Source organism: Malaya genurostris, chromosome 3 (genome assembly GCF_030247185.1).
Source record: "Malaya genurostris strain Urasoe2022 chromosome 3, Malgen_1.1, whole genome shotgun sequence".
NCBI classification, from domain to species: Eukaryota; Metazoa; Arthropoda; class Insecta; order Diptera; family Culicidae; genus Malaya; species Malaya genurostris.
Genome location: NC_080572.1, coordinates 159,949,548 through 159,975,375, shown reverse-complemented (window position 1 = coordinate 159,975,375; position 25,828 = coordinate 159,949,548). Strand labels below are relative to the sequence as shown.

At 35.4% G+C, this 25,828-nt stretch overlaps 1 protein-coding gene across 2 annotated transcripts in view; it reads right to left on the bottom strand.

Annotated features, from left to right (window-relative positions):
• LOC131439069 (potassium voltage-gated channel subfamily H member 8) overlaps positions 1-25,828 on the bottom strand; it is a 132,025-nt gene that overhangs the window by 44,000 nt on the left and 62,197 nt on the right. Inside the window, exons 6-10 of one of the 2 annotated variants that reach the window (XM_058609611.1) lie at positions 23,578-23,714; positions 23,188-23,416; positions 18,684-18,847; positions 18,214-18,418; positions 16,894-17,073 (exon numbers count right to left, since the gene is read on the bottom strand). In XM_058609611.1, coding sequence (XP_058465594.1) covers positions 16,894-17,073; positions 18,214-18,418; positions 18,684-18,847; positions 23,188-23,416; positions 23,578-23,714 — 915 coding nt within the window. Of the gene's footprint in view, positions 1-16,893; positions 17,074-18,213; positions 18,419-18,683; positions 18,848-23,187; positions 23,417-23,577; positions 23,766-25,828 lie in introns of both variants that reach the window. The other variant, XM_058609610.1, reaches the window with a different exon arrangement.

Sequence of the window (25,828 nt, the reverse complement as noted above, 5' to 3'; positions counted from 1 at the left end):
CGGTTACCGGCACCCCATTTTTTCACCAAATCGTGAAAAATTGTTAGTGATATCCAGGCTGCTGTCGAGACTAAGCAAGCCAAGTTTTGGTCAAACATCTAGCTGCTCATACAGCAGATGCTCCGGCTAAGAAAAAACGTGGAAGACCGGCCAAATCAACGTAAAAGGCGCCACCATCCAAATCATCAACCAAGAGAGCCAAGGTGAAGTCACTATCAGACAATGAAGACTTTTGTCCAAAACACTTCCAAAAAGAAAAAATTCTGTTTTTTTTCGTTTAATAACTGCAGTCTTTACTTATATTTTTCTGAAATTTCTTGGGGTGCCGGTAACCGAACACCTTTTTGGAAATGGCCAAAATTTATCGCTTTACTAAATTAATAGTTTTTTTTTCAATAAAACGAATCAACTTAGTTTCTTAATCAGTTGTTATCTAGGGACTTTAGCTTTCCATTGATGTATAGATGTCCGCAAAATGTGCACTAAGTCAGAAGTTATGAGCTTAAAATAAAAAGGCGCCGGAAACCGAACACTCTCCCCTACACTTTTTCAAGAATCCAAAAAAATAAACCGAAAAACTTAAATTAAAAAAACGTTTTTGATAAAAAAAAATAGTTATTTATACACTAGAATATGATTCTACAGATTAAAAGAAATAAATTTTCTCATATCTCATCTTTAAACTCATTTTCTAGCAGTAGCCGTTCTCGAGATATTTGTACATGGAAGTCAAAGAAATCAGCATTTTGTTGATTTGCGCTGTTTAAACATATCAAATGTGATACTAAATTGGATACTATTTTAGCCGAATTCGAGGCACGTGATCTTATTGAGATATGTTTTTAGCAATGGATTTATACTGACAGATGAGATCTTCTTCACAACCGATTATAAGCGTACATGACCATTGCATGGCTACGTGCTACGATCCTACTACCACTAATAATACATACACTAAAACTTCAATTTACGCGAATTTAATTTAATTTTTTTTTAATAACGCGTTTCGTTTCGCGTTTTTCTATTTAATTTACGCGATGATCGCGTAAAAAAGTTTTAACATTATGAAGAGAATTTTTATTTATACGTATACAAAACAATTCAACATGCTTCAGACACGTTTTTAATTTTTTAGAATCTAGATAAGATCGGAGGCATCCAAGAATTCTCTGGAAAACAGAAATCAGGATATGAACGCGTGTCTTTTGCAGAAATTTTAAGTGCGGTATGTTTTCGTAGTACTATATTCATCAAATGGACATACTGTGTTAATTTCCGTGGAAGTTCTTGTCCATTCAAACCCTCCTTGGAATATAGGCCTTGATGTCTACCAACGAAACCTGTGACATTGTTGAGTTTCTAATTGTAACTGGAACTGTTAATGAAATGTAAAATGAAAGTACTAATTTGAAATACCATTGAGTTCAAAAAACTACTACAAAAAGCTCACTTATGAAAGTACTAATTCGAAATACCATTGAATTTCAATCATATTACATATATCAAAAAACGAAGTACAACAGACGTAATAGTACAGATACGTATTTCGGGTGATAATTACATCCATCTTTAGTGATACTATTTGGAAACAGTATCTAAATAGTGAATAGTATCCCTGATGAAGGATGTAATTAACATCCGAAATACGTATCTGAATTTTTACATCTGTTATACTTCGTATTTTGACGTATGTAATATTAATGGAATTCAATGGTATTTCGAATTAATACTTATATGAGTGAGCTTTTTTTAGTACATGCTCGTGGTATCACATAGAATTAATAGGATTATTATGATGAGTTATGAGGTAGTGCTTGTTCATCCAAAAACTACTTGGAGTATAGGCCTTAAGATCTACCAGCGTAATCAAGTAAACTATCAAGATTCTTGTACACGGATCATGTTTTTTTTTTTTTTTTTAATATTATTAAGATTTAAATTGGGTGTTCAGCCACAAGTGGTGACTTTTCAGCCCTGTTATATATATATATATATATATATGATTTGGTTATTACCATGAAGACATCATTTGCTTCCGCAATTCTGAGATTTTTGTGTAGGGAAAATTCTAAACCTACTTGTATTGTGTAATGGGGAAAAGGAACTTATATACTAACTTACTAACTAATACAGAGAGCGAATCGATTCAATTGAAGATTGCATCGATTTTTGTCGGAATTTGCTTATAATATTATGTGACATTACATCTAATGGTTCTATATTTGTGAGTCTGTGTAACTCATTTGTACTAAACCAGGGAGGACGCTTCAGAATCATTTTCAGAATTTTATTCTGAATCCTTTGAAGCGTTTTCTTCCTGGTGGAACAACAGCTTGACCAAATTGGTACCGCATAAAGCATGGCTGGTCTGAAAATTTGTTTATAAATTAACAATTTGTTTTTTAGACAGAGCTTAGAATTTCTGTTTATAAGAGGATATAAACATTTAATATATTTATTACACTTTGCCTGGATTCCTTCAATGTGATCCTTGAAAGTGAGCTTTTTGTCATACGTTAAACCTAAGTATTTAGCTTGATCAGACCATGTCAATTCCAAGCCATTCAATTTGAGAATGTGATTATTGTTTGGTTTAAGAAAAGAAGCTCTTGGCTTGTGAGGAAAGATAATTAATTGCGTTTTTGCTGCATTTGGTTTAATTTTCCATTTTGACAGATAATCACTGGAAATATTTAAACTTCTTTGTAGGCGACTGCAGATCACTCTTAGATTTCTACCTGTGGCTAACAGACTTGTGTCGTCACAGAATAGCGATTTCTGACAACCAACGGGTAGATTTGGAAGATCAGAAGTGAAAATATTATACAAGATTGGAGCTACACTCGAACCCTGCGGAACACCGGCTCGTACGGGTAGCAATTCAGATTTACAATTCTGATAGCTAACCTGAAGAGTACGATCAGTTAAATAATTTTGAATCATTTTGATCAAATAAATAGGAAACTGGAAATCAGACATTTTTGCTATTAAACCTTTGTGCCAAACACTGTCGAATGCTTTTTCTATGTCTAGAAGAGCAACTCCAGTGGATAACCCAGAAGATTTATTTGATTTTATCATGTTCGTTACTCTGACAAGTTGATGAGTAGTTGAATGTTCATGACGAAATCCAAACTGCTCTGGTAAAAAAATTGAATTCTCATTTATATGAGTCATCATTCTTAACAAGATAATTTTTTCAAAAAGTTTACTGATAGAAGAAAGTAAGCTAATTGGGCGATAACTTGATGTTTCTGCTGGGTTTTTATCAGGTTTTAGGATAGGAATTACTTTAGCGTTTTTCCATCTTTTTGGGAAGTAAGCTAATGAAAAACACTTGTTGAAAATTTTAACCAGGAGTCTCAAGGCAACATCGGGAAGATTTTTAATAAGAATATTAAAAATTCCATCATTACCAGGAGCCTTCATGTTTTTGAGTTTCCTAATAATTGATTTAATTTCATCAAAATTCGTCTCAATAATGTCATCGTGTGATAACACTTGGGTTGAAATATGATCATACTTCAGTGAGACTTCATTTTCAATAGGACTCACAACGTTTAAATTAAAATTGTGGACACTCTCGAACTGCTGAGCTAGCTTTTGAGCTTTTTCACCATTTGTAAGAAGTATTTGATTTCCTTCCTTGAGAGCAGGAATTGGTTTCTGAGTTTTCTTAAGAACCTTAGAAAGTTTCCAGAAAGGTTTAGAATATGGTTTAATTTGTTCAACTTCTTTAGCGAAATTTTCATTTCGCAAAAGAGTAAATCTATGTTTAATTTCTTTTTGTAAATCCTTAACTATGTTTTTCATAGCAGGATCACGAGAACGTTGATATTGTCGTCGACGAACATTCTTCAACCGAATGAGCAGTTGAAGATTGTCATCGATGATAGGAGAATTTAATTTAGTTTGAGCTTTGGGAACTGAAAGATTTCTAGCTTCGATAACATAATGATTCAAATTATCAATTGCTGTGTCGATGTCCGCAGAATTTTCTAAAATAGTTTCATGATCCACATGATTTTCAATGTGAGATCTGTAATCCAACCAATTAGCTCTATGATAGTTGAAAATAGAACTAATTGGATTAATTATAGCTTCGTTGGAAAGTCTGAATGTTACAGGAAGATGATCTGAGTCAAAATCAGCATGAGTAATCGGTTCACTACAAATGTGACTTTGATCTGTTAGAACCAGATCAATTGTAGACGGGTTTTTCACGGAAGAGAAACAAGTAGGATTACTGGGATGAAGAACTGTAAAGTAACCAGCTGAGAGTTGATTATGAAGTATTTTACCATTACTGTTATTTTGCCTACAATTCCACTGGACATGCTTAGCATTTAAGTCCCCTATTACGAAAAATTTCGATCGATATCTTGTAAGTTTTTGCAAATCGCCTTTAAAGAAATTTAATTGTTCGCCGGTGCATTGGAATGGCAAATATGCTCCAGCGATGAAATAAATTCCATGAATGGTTTCAACTTCGATTCCCAAGCTTTCAATAACTTTAGTATTGAAAGAAGGTAAAATTCGATGTTTAATTTGCCGTTGGACAAAAATGGCAACTCCACCACCAATTCCAGTAAACCTGTCAAATCGATGAACCACATAATGTGGATTAATTTTCAATTTTACATTTGGTTTAAGAAAAGTTTCTGTCACAATGGCAATATGAATTTTGTGAACTTTGAGAAAATTATAAAATTCATCTTCACTCGATTTCAAAGATCGAGCATTCCAATTTAAAATATTCAAATAATTATTTAACAGCACTGTTAAATTTTAAATTCATTATAATATTATTTGCAAATTTCCATCCGATTTGAAATGCTTCAAAAAGTGATGAAGTCGAATTCATTTGGATGATCATTTGAAAAAGTTGATCTTGTAGGTAGATCATTTTATTTTCAGTTATATCGCCTAAATCGACTTCATTTAAAGAAGCGAATGGCATTGAAGGAATATTTGTAGGTAGACTGCCATTAGAAGAAGATGATTTGGCCGGTCTACCTATTAATAAATTGTTTTCGTTAGAAGAAGAACTGCAAGGCGGTCCTGTGTTTTGATTATTTACATTAGAAGAAATAGGAGATAGATTTCTACCTAATATACCAGCATAACTGACATTAGAAGAAGATGATGACGAGGTCGATCTACCTGTCAATAAATTGTTTTCGTTAGAAGACGAATTGGCAGGTGCCTTAGAAGAATTTTCAGGTATGTTCTGTAAATTTAAGGTCGTTGATTTGACTTGTTGTCTAAGCGAACGAGCGTTTAAAATTTTTTCCCTGACAGGACATTTCAAATAATTGGATTTATGATTTCCATTGCAATTTGAACATGAAAATTTATCAGTGGTTTCATTCATTGGACAAACGTCTTTCGAATGCGATTTACCACAATTCAAACACCGTATATCCATATGACAATTTTTGGTTCCATGGCCGAAGCCTTGGCAACGACGACATTGCGTTAAGTTTGCAATACGATTACGCCGTTTATAATGTTCCCAATGAATTTTAATGTGGGAAATGAAACGTACTTTTTCTAAAGTTTTCAAATTGTTTACATCACTTCGATTGAAGTGTATTAGGTAAAGTTCATGGGAAATTCCAGAGCGTGGTTTAGAAGTACCATTCGCTCTTCTTTTCATAAGTATTACTTGGGAAGGGGCAAAACCAAGCAATTCTTTTATTTCATTTTTAATTTCATCAATACTTTGATCATTTGATAATCCTTTCAAGACAGCCTTGAAGGGTCTGTCTGATTTTATATCATATGAATAAAATTTATGAAGTTTTTCGGACAAATATCGAATAAGACGTTCGTAATCTTCCAATCCATCCACCAAGACTCGACATTCTCCTCTTCGTCCGATTTGAAATGAGACTTTTACTTCCGGGAGAAAAGTAGAAAGCTCAGTACGGAATGCTTTGAAGTCGGAAATCATCACCGTCACTGGTGGTATAGATTGATGTTTCTTCCCAGAACGACAAGCGTCCATTTTGGGAATTTTTGAAGAATTTTCTTCTATGTCGCTACAATCGGATTCAGGAAGAATCTCGTAAATATTGTTAGACGGCATAGGATCAACGGAAGGGAAATCCGTCCGTTGTCTTTTATTTTTACATTCAGATTCTATAAGATCGTGAATGTTATTAGAAAAATGTTGAATAACGGATTGTGATTTATTCCGTATTGAATTATTTTTAGCCTTAGGCTTGTTGCCTTTCCGGTTGGACGCAGGCATTTTTGAAATTAATGAAATTTTAAATTAAATTAACTAGGCTAAATTAGTCTTCGATTAGACTCCTAGCTAGCCTTAAAAAAGGCTGATTAATTTCTTAGTCACTCTAATATCACTCTTTGTATCACTTAGTCACTCTAATATCACTCTTTGTATCACTTAGTCACTTAGTTAGTGATTCAGGTAGCCTTGAAAAAGACTGAAGCCTTGAATCAATGAAACTCTAGGTAGCCAGAAAAAAATTCCAGGAGCCAAGAGCTATACGCGTGCGGTGCGAACGACTGTTCAACACCGACTGACACGGATCATGTTCGTTCAGGCCTTAAGACCAGCATAAGGAACTGCGTTGATGAACTTTTTGTCCTCGAACCATAGTCGTGATACCACCTGCAATTAACTGACTTTTTGTGAATGAACTAACTGCAGTTCAGACCGTAAGACCGTTCTACCAGAATAACAAAGTGCATTAAAAAACCTAATAAGGATTGTATCGAAAATAAGCTATCCACATACATTTGTATTGTACGCATGTATTCGTAATGGTTTTTTATTCTCAGATCACAGCATGCTGTGCATTTGGCTTTCAGCTTTCGTTTGTTTACTTGTTTGTGCGGTTGAAATTCTGCGTTTTCAAAATGTCGCAAATTGAAAAGGAAGTGAAAATTAAGGTTCTGGACACATGGCTAAGTGAGAAGGGTATTACTATGCGAAAATTGGCAAAGCGGTTTGGAATTCATCATGCCACTGTTAAAACCATCAATAATTAGTTTGGGGAACACTATTCTTTGGATAAGCTACTAGGAAGAGGCAGAAAACCCGGTTCTTCCAACCCGAAACTGGACCAGAAAGTGGTATCTCTAATCATGAAAAACAAATCAATGTCAATGCGTGATTTGGCCAAAAAAGCAGGAACGAGTGTCGGAATGATCCAGCGTATCAAGAAGCGAAATCACCTGAAGAGTTACAAGAAGCAGAAAATCTCGAAACAAAGTGTAGAACAGAAAAAGCGAGCAGCAACAAAGGCCTGGAAATGGTATTCGCGCCTTTTGCAGTGTCCGGATGCATGCGTTTTGATGGACGATGAGACTTATATAAAGGAAGACTCAAAAACCTTTTCAGGTCCACAATACTTTACTGTCGTTGTTGGAGAGGATGTGAGCCATGCGGACAGGTCGATTCAAGTGGAGAAATTTGGTCGAAAGGTACTGGCATGCAAGCAATATGTTCTTGTGGTTTGAAGTCAACCATTTTTCACACTACCGGAACTATAAATGCAGAAATCTATCGATCTGAGTGTCTCCAGAAGAGATGGCTGCCTTTATATTAGAAGCATAGTACACCTCCACTGTATTGGCCGGATTTAGCGTCGGCTCACTATGCCAAAACCACTCTTAATTGGCTTGAGAAAAAGGGTATATATTTTGTTGAGAAAAATATCAATCCACCAAATTGCCCTCAGCTTCGATCCATCGAACGTTACTGGGCAATCGTAAAGAGAATCTTTAAGAAGACTAGTAAGGCAGCTGGGAACATGCAGGAGCTCAGAAAAATTTGGGCTCAAGTGTCAAAAAAAGCGATGCAACACTTGTCCGGAACTTGATGAAGAGCGCTCGATCAAAAGTTCGAAAATTCGTGAAGGAATAACTTAAATTTTATCCGGTTTTCATTATGCTCAATTTTAACCTCGTACAATAAAGAAACAATTTTTAGTTTGAATAGAATATCGTTTTTAATCATAATTTGAAAGAAATATTTGTGGATAGCTTATTTTCGATACACTCCTTATTCACGCTCCATACTCGCGGTTCACTGAGGTCCTGATGACTGAAAACTGAGTATTTTCCAGAAACAGATCAGAATAGACAAGTAAGCTTGTAGCTCCATAACTATGAGCAGTATTGAAAAATTAGGCTGCGGATTGAATGTTCTCTTAAGATCTGTTTTCACTGAAGTTCTTGAACGACTGTAAACATCTCTGGATCTGAAAAAATAGACGTATAGGCAGTACGCAGCTTCACGACTATGAACAGCATTGAAAAATTATTCATAAGCTGCTGATTGCTCGTGAAGATCTTAAGATCTGTTTCCACTGAAGTACTTAGATGACTATGAGTGTTACGGACTAGTTTAATAATTCAATTATATCCGTTTAATAATTAAATCAAATTAGGGATTTCATCCGATGGCCTAAAGAGTGGGTCTAGATATTGTAAAGTATTATGATAATAATGAACAAAACTAAACTGCTCTTCGAGCGGTTGTAGTGCCTGAATAAAGCAGGTATATATTTATGATTTGTGTGCAGGCCGAGCCGCTCTTCAAGAGGGTCTAGGGCCAAATATAGGAATTTCCACATTTAGAGCAATAAAATCTTTCCGCTCAGCTTTCGATAAGGGCCGAAATATGTAAACACACAGGATCGGTCTGAGCCGCGCACCAGGTTCGGTCCCGTCTCTGCGATAACATTTTCGCGGTTTTCATTACATCATTGTGTTCATATGTCAATTTTCCGTTATGTTTTCCCCGTTCGATAATCATCATTATTAACAATAATCTATTCTTCTAGTGACTGAGATAATCTAAACTTGATTCTTCGTGGACATCAATATCTGCATTCTTACAATCCTACTATGAAATCCATAGTTGATCATATGTCAACTATGGATTTCATAGTAGGATTGTAAGAATGCAGATATTGATGTCGACGAAGAATGAAGTTTAGATTATCTCAGTCACTAGAAGAATAGATTATTGTTAATAATGATGATTATCGAACGGGGAAAACATAACGGAAAATTGACATATGAACCTTCAAGAAATTAAACATCAACTGAACAAATCAAACCATCTTCTAAATCTTTCTAAGGTTTTTTACAAACTCTCAGAAACCAATTTAGCTCCCAAAGAAGGAAATCAAATACTCCTCGCAAACGGTGGATAAGGTCAAAGACATAAGCTTTTTCAATTTTTTAAATCCTATTGAAATCAGTACCAAGATTACAACACAAGTATTGTCTCAAGATGACACTACTGAGGCAAATTATGATGAAACTAGGGCAATCATTAGCACTCAAGACCAAGAAGGCTCCTAAGAAAAATAATTTAATTTTAATAATTTTATTAAACATGTTACCTGATATTATTTTTGCAAACATATAATGCATAGTTATTCTGACATTTTATAGAAATCCTGCAGAATCTAATAGAAATGCAGCAGAAGCATCCAAATTATCCTTATTTTTCATTATGAGCATTCAATGTGCCGCTATTGATAACAACTAAGAAAGCTCTGATGCTTTCTGATTGATTAAAAATTGTTGAATAAACCTTATAAAAATCGTTGAACGAGACATTGTGCACCATAGAACCTGTGTGGGACAATAAGATGTTTCAAAACTTTTACTGAACTTCTCGCTCAAACACAAAATCGAGTACTGCCTCCAACTTTTCACTTATTGGATCATTGAAAATCATGATGCTGAAAATCGTTACTAAGAAATTTACTAACTAAATTTACTAACCCTAGTAAATTTTTTCCCGGATTTGCACTAAATTTCCAGATTTTTCCTGACGAATTCCAATTCCCGACTTTTTCCCGGTTTTCCCGAATTTCCCGGTCACTTGCCACCCTGATATGTGCACTTAGGCCGTGATTTTTTAAGAAAGCTTCATTTGGCTTTGCGCAACTTAAATGCAGCGCATGCTGAGAGATCTCGAGGACTCCCCCCACAATAAACACATCTTTCAATGTATTTATTGCACAACTAATATATTCAGGCTGTTTACTAAAATAACTAGCTGTCTGCTCGAATTTTTTATAGTTCGTGCAATTCATAACATGCGAAACGAAAAGCCGAACAGGAAAACGAACTATATCGATTTAGATATGGCTAAGCAACGCAGATCCGGCGAATGTCACTAACACATGGATCAATAAGTCCCGAGACTAACAATGGAAACAACATTTTTTTTGCAAAATTTTTTTTTATTCATCAACATAATCACCTTTTATGGTGATACAATGGTTCCAACGTTTTTTTTACCTTTTTATATATATATAAAAAATAGGTATAGAATTCGCTCAAACTTTCGAAAAATTTTCCGAGGCCCGGAGGGCCGAATGACATATACCAATCGATTCAGCTCGACAAACTGAGCAAATGTCTGTGTGTGTGTGTGTGTGTATGTGTGTGTGTCTGTATGTGTGTTGTCAACTAAGAGGTCGAGATCTCAGAGATGGCTGGACCGATTTTGATCAAACTAGTCGCAAATGAAAGGTCTCCCCGTCACCCAAAACGCTATTGAATGGTTTTGAGATCGGATGTTTACTTTTTGAGTTATTCGAAGTTTTATGTCAAAATTTTCAGTTTTTTGACAGTATCTGTCACAATTGACCTTGAAAACAGAATATGTTTTCAGACTTAGATTCCGCACGATAATACCTATTCAACAAGCCATAGATTGCGAAAATCCGTCCATTTTTAACGGAGATATCGAAATTTTTGTGTAAACGACTTTTCCCCCTATTCCAGCAGTAGGAGTTTTGAGCGCTGTATGACAAAGCAATGCTTGGGAGCAACGGAAAACACGATTTTTTATTCTGTTACAGGGTCCGGCACTCGAAGTGTAACCAATTAAAAAGGCGATAAATTCAGTTTGGAAAATTACTTTTACTTAATTCAAAGTACAAAATGTGTAAAAATAATACAAAATTCAGAATCAATTCACTTTTGCTCGATATGACCACCTTTTGCCTTGACTTGATGACTTGAGAAAGCGAAGGAGTTGCTTCGTTTGGCCGAAAGTGGTCAATTTCCGAACATTGTATTTTCTGACGAGAAAATTTTTCCAATTGAGCAATTCGTAAACTCTCAAAACGATAGGGTTTACTTGGCCGACCGTTCATACGAGAATTTGAATCATCGATTGGCCACCAGGAGGCAGCACCCGCAACAGATAATGGTTTGGGCCGCTGTAACCGTAGATGGGCTCTCTCCAATCGTTTTCATCGAGCCTGGCGTCAAGGTAAATGCGACATATTATCGGGAAAGTATTCTGGAGGTTGCTTTGAAGCCGTGGGCAGACAAACATTTCGGTGGCAGACCATGGACGTTTCAGCAGGACTCGGCACCGTCTCACAAAGCTCGAGTGAACCAAGAATGGCTGAAAAACAACGTTCCGAACTTCATCACGTCCACACAATGGCTCTTGAATTCACCAGATGCGAATCCAATGGATTATTCTCTTTGGGCCATTTTGGAGAGCAAAGTCCGAACTAAAAGATACACCAGTCTCGAGGCGCTGAAAAAAGTTATTGTCCGCGAGTGGGCCTAAATACCTGCAAGCCACATTCGGCCAAACGAAGCAACTCCTTCGCTCTCTCAAGTCATCAAGTCAAGGCAAAAGGAGGTCATATCGAGCAAAAGTGAATTGATTCTGAATTTTGTATTATTTTTACACATTTTGTACTTTGAATTAAGTAAAAGTAATTTTCCAAACTGAATTTATGGCCTTTTTAATTGGTTACACTTCGAGTGCCGGACCCTGTACATTCAATTGTTTCTAAGTACCAAAAAGACTGTGTACAGCATCTTTTTTCATGACAATTTGCCTCGGACCGATTTTAGCACGGCTCGTTTTTGGCAACATAATCGTTCGAATATGACATATATAAACCAGATGATGGCAGATTTTTTTTAATTATATTGCTTTAAACTACTTACAGCAATAAATGCTGGAAGAACATAACATCCATATACCATTCGAATCAGTTCGTCGAGATCAGCAAATGCGTGTGTGACAAATAATTTCACTCAATTTTCTCTGAAAATTTCTTTTCTACACATTCAGATTCATACGAAAAGTCGTATGCTCCCAAACAAAGTTCCTGAATTATGTTTGGTTCCGACCTCTGGTTCCGGAACTATAGGATGATATATGAAACGAAATCAAAATTGTGTAACTCATTCTTCTCGTAGATGGCTGAACCGATCTAAGATTCAAATGAAAAGTTTCAAGATTCTATAAAACATCTTGCTCTTCAGTCAGATCCAACTTCCGGTTTCGGAGATACAGGGTGATTGGTATAAAAATGTCTATTCCACATAAATTAATCAGGTTTATCGGGTTAGCAGATTTGGATAGTCGATAAAAAATTAACTTTTTTCAGTTTTAGTGGTATTCAGTTGTCGATTCAGAAGGCACCAAAAATTTAATTCGTGCTATGATTTTTCAAAGATGTCTTCACTGATTTTCAAATATTTTGAAACAAATGTAAACTATACAGCTACTCAGGTGAATTTATCTGACTTCGGCCATACCGATTTTAGAATTCCGGTTCCAGTATAAAACCGTTTCTCAAAGCTCAATCGTTTTCTCAAAACAGTCTAATCAAATTTCAGAAACAAAAATTCATATTAATATACACTTATATACAAAATTAATTAATTTTATACATACATACAAAAATTAATTAATTTTATCCAATTATGACTTCCGGTTCTCGAATTACATGATGATGAATTTTTAAAATTCAAACCGATATAAAAGATGACAATCCCGAAAAGCTTCAAAGTTGGATTCAAAACTGTTGTAATTTATTCGTCATATGGCCATACAAATCGGTTTGGGTTATGCTGGTTCCTGAATACCGGCTCTGGAAGTACCTTAAATTACCCTAAACTCTAAAGTGGAAATTACTTCGACATATCATGGCATGTTTAATCGATTATCACACTTCTAGATTCAAATTCGATCCGATTTGCAGTTTCGACATTACAGAGTAATGAGTGATTAAAATCTCAAATTGTCGCTTAAGACGACGGTCATTAAAATAATGTCATGAAAACTTAAACACCGAAGAATATTCATGCAAAAAACACATGCGGATTGATAAAAAAAAGGTATCATCTCACTGCTAGGTGGATTAAACACGTTTTTTTTTCGATAAACTGCTTTCTGAATCATCGACTCGTTGCTGTTTTTGTTCCATCGAAAGCAATCGCGGCACCCACTTGGAAAAAAGCTTTTTCATGCTCAATTTTTCATGAAGGATAGTAAATACACTTCCATATGATATCTGTGTCATCTCAGCAATCTCACGGAGCTTCACTATACGATCTTTCATTATAATTTTTGTCACTTCACTCACATTTTCCGGTGTAACGGCTTCCACAGGTCTACCCGAGCGTTCCGCGTCATTTGTGTCGGTACGACCACGTTTGAACTCGGCGAACCACCGACAAATCGTTGCTTTTGATGGACAAGAGTCCGGTAAACATTTTTCAATCCATTGTTTCGCTTGCACGGTGTTTTTGCCCATTAAAAAACAATGTTTTAACAAAACACGAAACCCGGTTTTTTCCATTTTTTTAAACAAACTACAAAACGACTTTACTCCAACCTTGATAACTCAGCTGTTTCTGGTCGGATCGACTTAAAATTTTGACCCGTTTCAAGCAAAGGTTAGTACTCTAGAAAGACGTGGTTACTGGTTTACTATTGATCCATGTGTTAGAAACGAATCTGAGGGACAATAAGTCTTGTTTCCATCATTAATAGATAGAGAGTACAATTGTTTGCAGTCGAGTATCTTAACTCCATCAAGCATAGAATTTTGAAAGCGACCAACCCCATCCTAAAGTAAGTCATCTACTGTCAGATTCGCTTCTGTGGCAACACCGTCAATTTTCACTTCCTTCCATGGAATGTAAATTCGATATTCTAGAACGAATAATTTACAGGTTGCAACTTGGTTAGCCTGTTTTAAATCATTAACAACTCGAATGTTATCTCCATTTACTTTTGCCTTTTCTATTACTTCTGAAAAACGTATTGTCAAATCTTTTGTAATTTGCACCAAACTCAATGGCTTTAATTTGCGCTGAAAATAGACTATCCTTAGCCGCTCTGGATAATGCTTTGCCCTAGGAGTATTAAAGCTCTTGCTAGTATCCGGAATTGCAGTCGGATGATCTTCCATGAGATAATCCATTACATTAACAATTTTTTTAACTTTATGATGTCAAAATAAAAACTTAAGAATAGTTAAATTTCGTTTGCAATTAAAAATAATGAATTTAAATTCAATGAAGTCTACCTTGTTGCTGTTGTCTCTGCTGTTCTGCCGTGATTAAAATCCTGCGAACTGAGAGTATGTTCCGGCTGTACCTAGAGTGCGTTGCCAAAAATTTTCAATTTGCTGTCTTCTAGTATCACTTTTTATCTCCGTTACTTTGCCGTCGTGGTCTTCACTGAACTTGGTGTGTGCTGTCTGTACCTGACCGTTGGTGCAGCGCTATAGTATTTGATGGTGATTAAATGTGATGCTTGCTGTGTAGCACGCGACATGTGTCGTCTCTTTCGGGCAACCGTAGCAGATACAGTGCCCCGTACAAAATCTTGTACCTGGAGAATGTTTCTGCGACTCAACAATTATGCGTCTCCGCACCTCTGTGTCTGAGCACTTCTGCGCATTCGCACCTCTGTGCGTATGTCTGCTTTCAAGCCGGGAATGACAGCCTTTGCTTGCAGCTCGCAATGATTGCGGTTGGCACCAACAGGCTTTTTACCTGCAGCCGTTAACTCACGAACCAGTAATAATGAAACACAACCTCTTTGATTAAATACTTTTTACTGAATGGCTGAAAGGAATTGTCAATCAATTTCTGCGAGCTAGAAAAGTGTTTGAAATCTTTTTTGTGGATGATTTAAAGATTTCCTATATTTAGTTAAGATGAAAATAAGTGATCGAAATGTCAAACGAAAACAACTGTTTCCATTAAGGTGACCACTAGAGCCGAATATATCACATTAACATGTTGTGGCTCTTCATCAAAAACATTTATGTAATTTCATGGATCCTAGATAATTGATATAGCGTAGCCACATTACCTAAGCCAAGATAACTCGAAAGTACAATGTTCATTTCTAATCGTGTATTTGATCGCCTTATATGGCCGGTTAATTCAAAGCTAGGTTTTTTGGCTTCGTTAGGTACCAACGAGCTCACGAGGTCGGACAGCACACATATGAAAGCGATGCGACAAAACGGCGTTACCCATTTTTATTTCGATTGCGCTCAATTAACGGAAAAGTACTTCCGCATTTCACCGGGTAATTAACACCAAAGCAATAGCTTCGATGATTAGTTGCTAGTAAGAGCTTTCCTGAAAATTCAATTCTGATTTACATAAATCCACATGAGAAAGTATTTTATGTAGTGAAAGTATTCTTTCTGAAATAAAAACGGGGAATCAATTCGTTATTGAAAACAGGCAATGCATTCCGCAGATCGACGCATTCCGCTGAAGTTTCATGTTGTCGTTCCGCATTTCTCCAATTCTTGATTTCCAATCGAGAGACGTTTTAAATCGCTACTTGCTGCCAAACGAAGGACTCCGAAAGATTTTGTCGGCATAGACGGATTTTCTATATCTTTGTGCACATTTGTTTGTGCACTTGTTGTTTCGACTCCATTTTCAGAATAAGCTTTTGTGTCAGTAAAGCGCATATCGAAACGTTTACACTCACAATAACATTACGTTAACGGTCTTGGTAACATCTTTACATTGACATATTCGAAATATGTGGCTAATAAACTATGGCTTGCTGTGCGCATACCGTAGCTATATATTTTATCATTTGTGTATTTTCCGTTTTAGCCGTCACAATGAAAGCTTATGTTCATGCACCAGTATTGCAAAGCTATCAGGAAAAGCATGTCGAAATTGTAGTATTTTCTGTCCACAAAAGTCTACGAACAGAGACAGGAGCTCAAAATCTCAAATTTCAGTTAACCGGGTTTATGAACATTTCCAAAAAAATAACCTTTAATCCGTCCCTCTTTATAACATATTTAATCTGTTCAAGTGAACTAAACAATAGTGATTGTTAACACATTTTGGATCCACGGTTAGAAATAATAAATGATTAAACTACATTGAATTTAGCTTATTCTGGCCCCCACAGAATTTCTTGGGTTCTGATAACCGTGAAATAAATGACTATCCATCAATACACTGATAAAAATTGACTCGTTGAAATAAGTGCAAACTATGACTATATGTGAAGCATATAGAATTCGTATGAATTCCATTTAGATTATGGAATAAGTGAAAAAACAATGAATTTCGAATAGAATGAATTTATGGTACGTTAATTTTCTATTCACTTGAAAATGATAAGAAATGCTTATGACACCAGATTCTATACGAATTTAACAAAAATGTCATTTTGTTTTACATAAAGATATTAATTGAGTCACGATTTAAAATTAAGTGATTTTATATATACATACAAATTTCTACCAGAGAAAAAATAAACACAATCAATAGAAATACATGTTACATTGCATGGAAAAACGTATCTAAGCTAAGTGTAGAAACAATAAAACTAGCATTTAAGTGGATTTAGACATGAACTTTATGTTGAAATAGCTTGGAATATGTTTATATGGAAAAGAACATCAAAATGAAACTTTATTTCACATGAGTCTATCAGTGTGCAGATCGTACATAGTGGTGTATGTGCACCAAACTGATTCGTTCCATTTGTCATGTGCGTTTCGGGTCGTGTATTTGATATTCCAGAACGTAAACCTAACTGTTCGCGATTGAGAGAAATCTTTGAAAACCACTTACCACCAATCAGCATCATGATGATGCTGAAGATTTTTTCACTGATAGTGGTGGGAGACACGTTGCCGAAGCCAACAGACGTCAGGCTGGTAAACGTGAAGTACAACGATGTTATGTACGCTTCGCCGTGAGTTACGTTCGACACTGGAATTTTCAACCGTTCTGCCAACATGTGGATCCAACCTGTGGAAAATTGCAAATAAAAGCGTTAACACAACTAAATTAGCACGTTTTATGAGGATTCCTTTACAAGTTATTACAAATAATTACTTCCCGCTGTACCAAACCTTTGCATTCGCTAGGTTAAATAAACCTTGAGCACGTTCTAATGATGAAAAATCTAAAGAATGTTTCATGCCAAATTAGCGAAACTAACAAGTCGGTTTAATTTAGTACAGAGACCAAAATAGTCAGCATGTGGTGGTAATTTGATATCCCGAAAATAATTTCAGTAGGAGTGATTCTAGTCGCATCGAATAAAGCTCACGAAATGGAAGACATGAAAGACTACCGTGTCTTTGAAGAAATTATTAGAAATATTTACAGCTTTTGTAATATAAAGAGTGAATGCCATCAAAGTAAAGCATTAAAGTCGATTTTAATCAAATTAGCATGACATTGGCACTGTCTGGTAGTGATATTTTTCATGATAGATAGATTACAACGGACTATTTGTATAGTTCCGCACATGCGATATAATGAAAGCATTCTAAGTAAACTTTAAATTACACTTTAGGTTTGTAAAAATTTATGTTACCAATAACATTACGCGTATGTATTTTAGCAGAACGTTTTCAATGATAGAAATAGATTAATTATCATATTAAACATTTCGAAAACATACCTCAACTCACCAGAGACAATTTGTTTGTATAGTAAAAATAAAATCAATACTTCCATAGTACCATAAAAAGGTGGAAATATCCATATAACTACGATTCAATAGTCAAAGTATGAATGATGCGTAACATTCTCCAGGTAAACATATTATATTGTCTGCCAAGTTGATTAATATAGACTATGTATCTCGACCCTCTGATAGAATATTTTGTAGCAAGGTCTTGATTTACATATACGAACTTTACAATGCTGCCTATAAAATGAATATAATTAGAGCGTGGTAATAAATCACTACATGTGAACTCTTGAGGAATCACAGCATTTGCGTGAGATTTTAGGTCGTTAATTACACTTGCAAGTGCCTATGCTGACGCTAGGCTAATGGAACCGCTTAATCTATCGATTAAAATAATTAATCTCGGGTAGACGACCCGTTGGGTGCACAATGGGGAACATCGAGCAAGCCGGGAGATATTCACTTACCAATGTCCCAGTCAACATCATTAACGAGTCTTTCTTTCTCTGCTATCACAAACCAAATACAAGCCAGCCAGTGTGCAACTAAAGAGAAGCATAGCATCAACAATGTTAAAATCATAGCTGTGTATTGCGAATATCTATCCATCTTTTGAAGCAATCGTGCCAGTCTTAGCAGCCGTGTTAATTTGACTAAATGAATGTGAGATTCCTGTGCGCAAATATAAAAGTTGGATGAAAGCATATAAATTACCAAAATGAGAAAAAAAGAAAAAACCGTAATTAGTATTGCAGCTCTCAGCGTGGCTAATCTATTTAGATATTGGAACTACATTTCATCACAAGACAATTGAATGTACAAGTGTTTGTATGTGTGGCAGATTAGAGATAGTGGAAATTTTCTAGATGTCGTGTTCAGGAAAATCTGCATCTGCAAGTACAGATACTACACAAATAATAATCGCTTTCGAGCTTACCTCCCCACTTATTACATTGCTTGCATAGAGATGATCAAACGGTAGGGCAGCCAGAAGATCAACCACAAACCAACCTCTAAGATAATTAACTGCTATACTTTTAGAATCTGATACAACCTCACCCTTTCGGGACACGTACGTTGTGCGGAAGTTCACTAAAATATCTGCAACGATAGGAAAATGGAATTAAATAATATTAATGAAACTGCTGGGGCGAACATATTCAACAATATTGGAATTCTATTCACTCGTTTCTAGGAAATGATGACCGTAAACCCCAATGATAAGAAGAGAAGCTGACATAGTTTTAGTTTTAATCAATTTTCTAGTGAAGAACACTCGTTCGCATAGCACAGAATAGCACCGTGTAGTAAAATTTCAATCTAACTCAGCTGTTTAGAAAATTAATAAAGCTTTGTGTAAAGATTACTTGTACTGATTGGGTATCTTTCTGAAGCACCTTGAAAATATTCACCATCAACTGGAAGTGATCTTTGTGTTGGTATTATCTTAAATGATTTATTTTCTTGTTTATTAATCAGGAATCAGGACAAATTGGTTCAGATGGCACATTCCTCTAATTATCTGGAGATTTGTGCCAGATACTTGTTTGATGAAACTACCCTGGGTCAGTTTCAGTTTTCTCAAGCGAAAACGACATTAGCCTATCCATAATTCCGTTTTTCATTGAAAAACACTGGTGGCGTGGATTGCTCTGATTTTGCACTTTCGAACAAAAATGCAATATTCTGAGGGTGTTTCATTGCCATTTCTGATCGAAAGTGCAAAACCAGAGCAATTCACGCCACCAGTGTTTTTCAATGAAAAACGCCATTACACACATTGAGATCTATATATGGATGTTTTTGTGCATTAGGTAACAACTTTCCCAATGTCCCAGTTCGCGACATTCTGACTTGTCGTGACCTTCCTTACATGAAACTTCTTTATCATTTCATTAAGTCCATTGGAGTTTCAATTTAAATTTTATTTTATGTTAGACCCCTTTCTCTTCCATGAGTTCATCCAATAACCAACTATATCATATGAATAAAAGTGATGAACTGATACAAACAAATCTAAATAGTTATAATATGATATTCGAAATGTATTAGGTTGAAAGTACCATGCATTGTGGATGCCACGGCGAAGAAAAATTTTTGTATATTCACTAAATTTCTGTTTGAGCTGTTAGTAGAATATTCTCACTAATAGTGCTGTTGTTGTACCGTTTAATTGAACACTACAACAACAGTACTATTAGTTATGTATATATATATATATATATATATATATATATATATATATATATATATATATATATATATATATATATATATATATATATATATATATATATATATATATATATATATATATATATATATATATATATATATATATATATATATATATATATATATATATATATATATATATATATATATATATATATATATATATATTGATTTATTATGTTTGGTTTCAAAGTTTGAGGATCAGCACGAGTACCAATTGGAAGTATGCGTATAATAAACAATAACAATTCCTATAACAAACCTAAACAAACAATAAACAAACAATATAACAAACCTAAAAACCTGTTTGCTAAATAATCGAAGTTCTGTTGAGGTAGAATTGTTTGCTCGACCAAACTCCCGAAAGCAGACTAATGGTACTTGGAGTCAGCTTTAAGCTGAAATTTAATTATACTTTCATTTAAGTTCATATTCTTTAAGTAATAATACATTCGACTTACAAATTTTGTTGCAAACAGTAATCCGGAAGTGGGTCGGCTCGAATACGTCGCCGTTATTGTATCCTAATATACATTACATTTATGTCGTTTTCGCTTGAGAAAACTGAAACTGACCCAGGGTAGTTTCATCAAACAAACACTTTTCACGAAACTGTGTTGATTTCGCACTTAGCAACGGGGATTTGAGCAAACCTGATACACGATCCAGGTTCGAAACAGACTCGATTTTCAGTTCAACAACGTTGAAACTAGCTTAAAATAAACGGTTTGACAGCAGTTAGGGTGAAAACTGGGTTAGGTTTGGTATCAAGCGAAAACGACATTAATTTATTGCACAATTCAACTAACTTAACGTTTTAAGGCGGTTGACGTTCTGGCTGACAGTTGACGCGCCACTTTAGATGACCGATGAGGTGCCGCAAAGCGTTATTTCTAATCGACGAGGTAAAGTAAACTAAAGTAAGATAAATGGTCTACTAAGAAGATCTACAAATTGGAAAAATTTGTAAGCCAATTTTAAGGAAATTGCTGGTCTTTACATGGTCCCATCTGGAATGATATATAATGACGTAATAATTACTTGGGTATCAGTCACAACTCCTTTTTTCACTAAATCGCATGCTGCTCTGAAATTTAAGGTCAAGTTTTACTCCCGGAGTTGTACTAGTGTATATTCCGAATCTTCAATTCGTTATACTACAGTGTAAAATACATTTTGATGTGTTATGCGAAGAAACTATCATTTTTATTTGTTAGTTTCATTACGTATTTTTCTACAGTGAGATTAATCATTCACAATTGTATCCTTGGGTTAATACATTAGAATCAATTGAATTTGCAATGGTTTATCTAGGATGGGAGGGCGAAGGGACGGTCGTTCCGTTCACAACGCTTTGGGCGCTAGCGATAGTTCGATAACGTTTGCATGATAGTCATCCGGTGTTGGGGACGGGTGTAGCGTGATGGGATAGCCGATGCCTTTCACGCAGCCCGCCTGGGTTCGATTCCCAACCCCGCACATAGGGTCAGAAAGATTTTCTGGTCCGAAGAGGCGAATGACCTAAGATGTTAAAGTCTCTATAATTGAAATAAAAAAAAAAAAAAAATCCGGTGTTGCTTTAGTCACATAGACCTCGAATCCTTAGTTGCATGCACATAATAATCCTTCTTCTGCGCAGCGATTAAGGTGAGATGACGCGAGCTTAACGTGTGACGCGATTTGTGACATCATTTCTTTTCAATTGTTTGTGTGGATGAGATTGATATAAATATAAACACTTCTCCTGTACATAACGATAATTTAATTGCTTCACAATTTATGTTTAGTTTATGAGAAAGAATTTGAGAAGATCTATAATTTCTCAGTAGCAGAGACCGGGGCTGGGTAACAGAAGGTGCAGGTTGGCCGAGTGTCTTTTATGAACAGACTATTACGCGCGGTGGCGACATCTTTAGTGATTTTGGTGGGCTATTGGGTCACCCAATTTCATGTGTTTTTATGTTGTCGTTTGTATGGGAGCATATTTGTTCTTTTATCGGTGCAGGTGAGTAAATTTCTATTTTTACAAAGTAATATTTATATCATATTCCAAAAAACCGCTTAATAGGGTATTCAAAACGCTGTAGCCTTACGTTTATTTTTATAAATTGTGATTGTTCGTGGAAACATTCATTAAGATATGTAAGTCGAATTTTGGGCGGGCTGGGTTGGCCGAGTTGTATAGTTGTATGTATAGCGTAGAGTAATGTGCGCTTCGATATTCGTGAAATGTTAACCTTTTTTGAACGAAATTAAATATTATGCTAATATTACCGATTATAAGGAAAAATATTCATGAGAAATAATTAATAAAAATAAATTAAAATGAGTAACAAATACAAAGAAGAGATCAGAATCTTGAAACTATAGACTGGGTTCGTTTAAACTTTTTGTGACTGAAAACGCGATCGCGGAGAAAAAGGCGTTTCACATATTTTATCAAACTCAGCCAACCTATCCCTGCCCTAGGGTTGGTTAGCCGATTTTATTCTTTTTGTTTAAGTAGCTCATTTGGTAAAACGGTTTCCTCAGGTTCAAGTCCCGGCGCAGTGGTAATATTTCAGCAAATTCACATTTGTGCTATTCCATCAGTCTTTTTCCAGTCTGTAGTCGCGTAGATAACATATAGCGAAGTGAGATTTTCCGATTAAAAATAAACACATACTTTGAAATAGACTCACATGACTACAGATGGATATCTAAGTTAGGTCAAACATAGCATCGTCAGTTACGACAACAGGCCTCAACCACGCTTCAAACATCGCGATTATACTCCCAACACTTTTATTATTGTTATCTTCCTACTCAACTAAATTTGTGGCGTGTCTCACACATCTCTCTTATAAAGAATTTGACTATGGTATAGAAAAGATGAAAAGTAACTGTAAATATAATAATACGCACTCAAAATTTGCTCCAGATTGATTTCACCCTAAAACCGGGAATGCGCAGTACTGAATCTATGGTAAAATACTTCGAGAATAAATTAATTGAAGCACTTTTTTCTATCTAACCATGATCCCACTGAACATCAAAGCGAAATATTTGCACATCCAATTTGAATAGTATATTAAACCAATAAAATTCTATCAAGCGTCAAAATCGATAAAAATGTAATATACCGATGAAACCCTATTCAGGCTTGTGACACGTTTCATAAAATCAGCCTTTCCGTACATCTCTAGATACGATATCATCTTACTTACCAACAATAAATAAAGCCTCAACGATAACATCGGATGCCATAGTCAAACGGTCAGTTTTAGCAAATGCGGCGTTGTAAGGTACAGCAACGGCAACGTAGAAAGTAGCCACAAGAATCATCCAATCCCAGCATCCTTTGAACATTCCATAGTGTGATAATATGAAACGTGATTTTTTTAAGGCTTGCGTTTTGTATTCAGGTAGCGGGGCTTCGCTAGAATGTAATATATTCTAGAAAATCCGAAAAAACAGAAAACAAAAGAAACCCTTTAAATAATTCATTCGCATGAAAAGTATTACAGTGTGCAATTTTGTCTGTTCAATTGAATTAAAACTTAACAATAATCAGTGAATAGAAGTAAATTCAAAAAAATGAACACTTTCATACTTACACTATTTAGTTTAATTTTAGTCTTCATTTTTTCAGGCTTATAATGTCCAGATAGTTGATACAACACCGCACGAGAACGCCGTCTGCCCATGTTGACGCCCGGGGGAATTTCCAAATGATCATCCTCTGCCCCATCGTCTGCAAGCAAAGAGGTTTCAGCGGATCGAAATCGTGCTCCCAATAAAGCAGCTAAAATTACCGATGGTACAAAAATGTTGGAAAGAATGGACTCATTAAAAATACATCAAGATGCAGAATAGAAAAGATTCTAGTGGTGATGATAATATGGGCACTAACACTAACGTAAGGTAATGCGAAGAATAATTTGAAACAGGGAAATTTGTCTGACTACCTAGGTTTACTGCTATATTACAATATTTAGTGACACTTCCTGAAATACTCAAACAAATTAGAAAACTATTTATCAATAAACCATTGTAAGGGAGGCATTCTATGAAACGCTAGATAAAATGGTCAGTTTCTTCATTGTACAAACACAGAAAAAACAGGGAAGTTTCTTTTGAAATATCTGTAGATGTAAGCTTGAGGGTAAGAAAAAAAATTTGCAAATAAAAAATTAAAACAGAATAGTTGACAAATTGAGCTTCTCTCGAGGCTGGTTGTAAAAAGAATTCTGTTCAGACGATGTCGTCCGAAGTTGAAGTCTGATACATATAAATGAAATATTAAAGTAATCAGAGTCTTGTCTCAAGCGCATAAAATTCAGAAACTATATGAACTTCAAATATTTAGCAATGTATAAACACAAATGTATAAGAAAATCTATTTCTATTATTATTATTAAAAAATGGTAAAAATACCTTTCGCACTTTATAGAGGTTCATGTACCACTTGCAAAATTTAATAAAATTAGTGTCGATTGGTCAAGAATATTGCCTTTCGCTATATCCGGAGAGTAATCAATACGCAAGGGTTGAGTTTTTCACCTACTTTTGTGTTTTGCCTTTCTCAAATAGAAAAGATTACCCGACCATCTGTACTACACATTAATATGTTTACACGTTGACGAGAATTTTTTATTACACAACAGTTCCTTCGAAAAGTAAACAATTTGATTCAAGGGGTTTTGACATTCGCACCTAGGACCAGACCTGACAACTGGCATCTTTTTCTAAAAAAACATTTCTCTTCTTCATTAAAAAATGATCACATCATAGTTACGTGAAAAGTTATGTGAATATTTTCTACCCTACAATTTTTTTAATAATATAATATAATATAATAAGACACACTACCTCAACAGATCGGCTGAAAAGTTCGTATCGTTTCTATGAGAGGGCGCCACTAGAATTAAATCCATATCATTTTCAGTTAGTACCAACCTTCAAAAGATACGTGTATAAATTTGACAGCTGTCTCATTATTAGTTTGTGAGATATTGCATTTTAAGTGAAGCTACTTTTGTTATTGTGAAAAAAATGGAAAAAAAGGAATGTCGTGTGCTGATGAAACACTACTTTTTGATGAAAAAAAGTGCCGCCGATACCAAAAAATGGCTTGATGAGTGTTATCCAGACTCTGCATCGGGCGAAGCAACAATTCGTAAGTGGTTTGCAAAATTTCGTACTGGTCATATGAGCACCGAAGACGATGAACGCAGTGGACGTCCAAAAGAGGCTGTTACCCATGAAAACGTGAAAAAAATCCACAAAATGATTTTCAATGACCGTAAAGTGAAGTTGATCGAGATAGCTGACACCCTAAAGATATCAAAGGAACGTGTTGGACATATTATTCACGAATATTTGGATATGAGAAAGCTTTGTGCAAAATGGATGCCGCGTGAGCTCACAATCGATCAAAAACAACAACGAAAAACCATGCTGAAATTGAACGAATTGGGCTTCGAATTGCTCCCTCATCCACCGTATTCTCCAGATTTGGCCCCAGTGACTTTTTCCTGTTCTCAGACCTCAAGAGAATACTCGCTGGTAAAAAATTTAGAAGCAATGAAGAGGTAATCGCTGAAACTGAGGCCTATTTTGAGGCAAAGGACAAATCGTACTACAAAAATGGCATCGAAAAGTTGGAAGATCGCTATAATCGCTGTATCGCCTCTGATGGCAATAATGTTGAATAATAAAAACGAATTTTGGCAAAAAATGTGTGTTTCTATTAAACGATACGAACTTTTCAGCCGAGCTGTTAGCTCTAAAATGACTGGTTTGACGGCGAATTTCAGCAGTTGGTCGAAGAGAAGAATGCAGCAAGGGCGAGGATGCTGCAACACC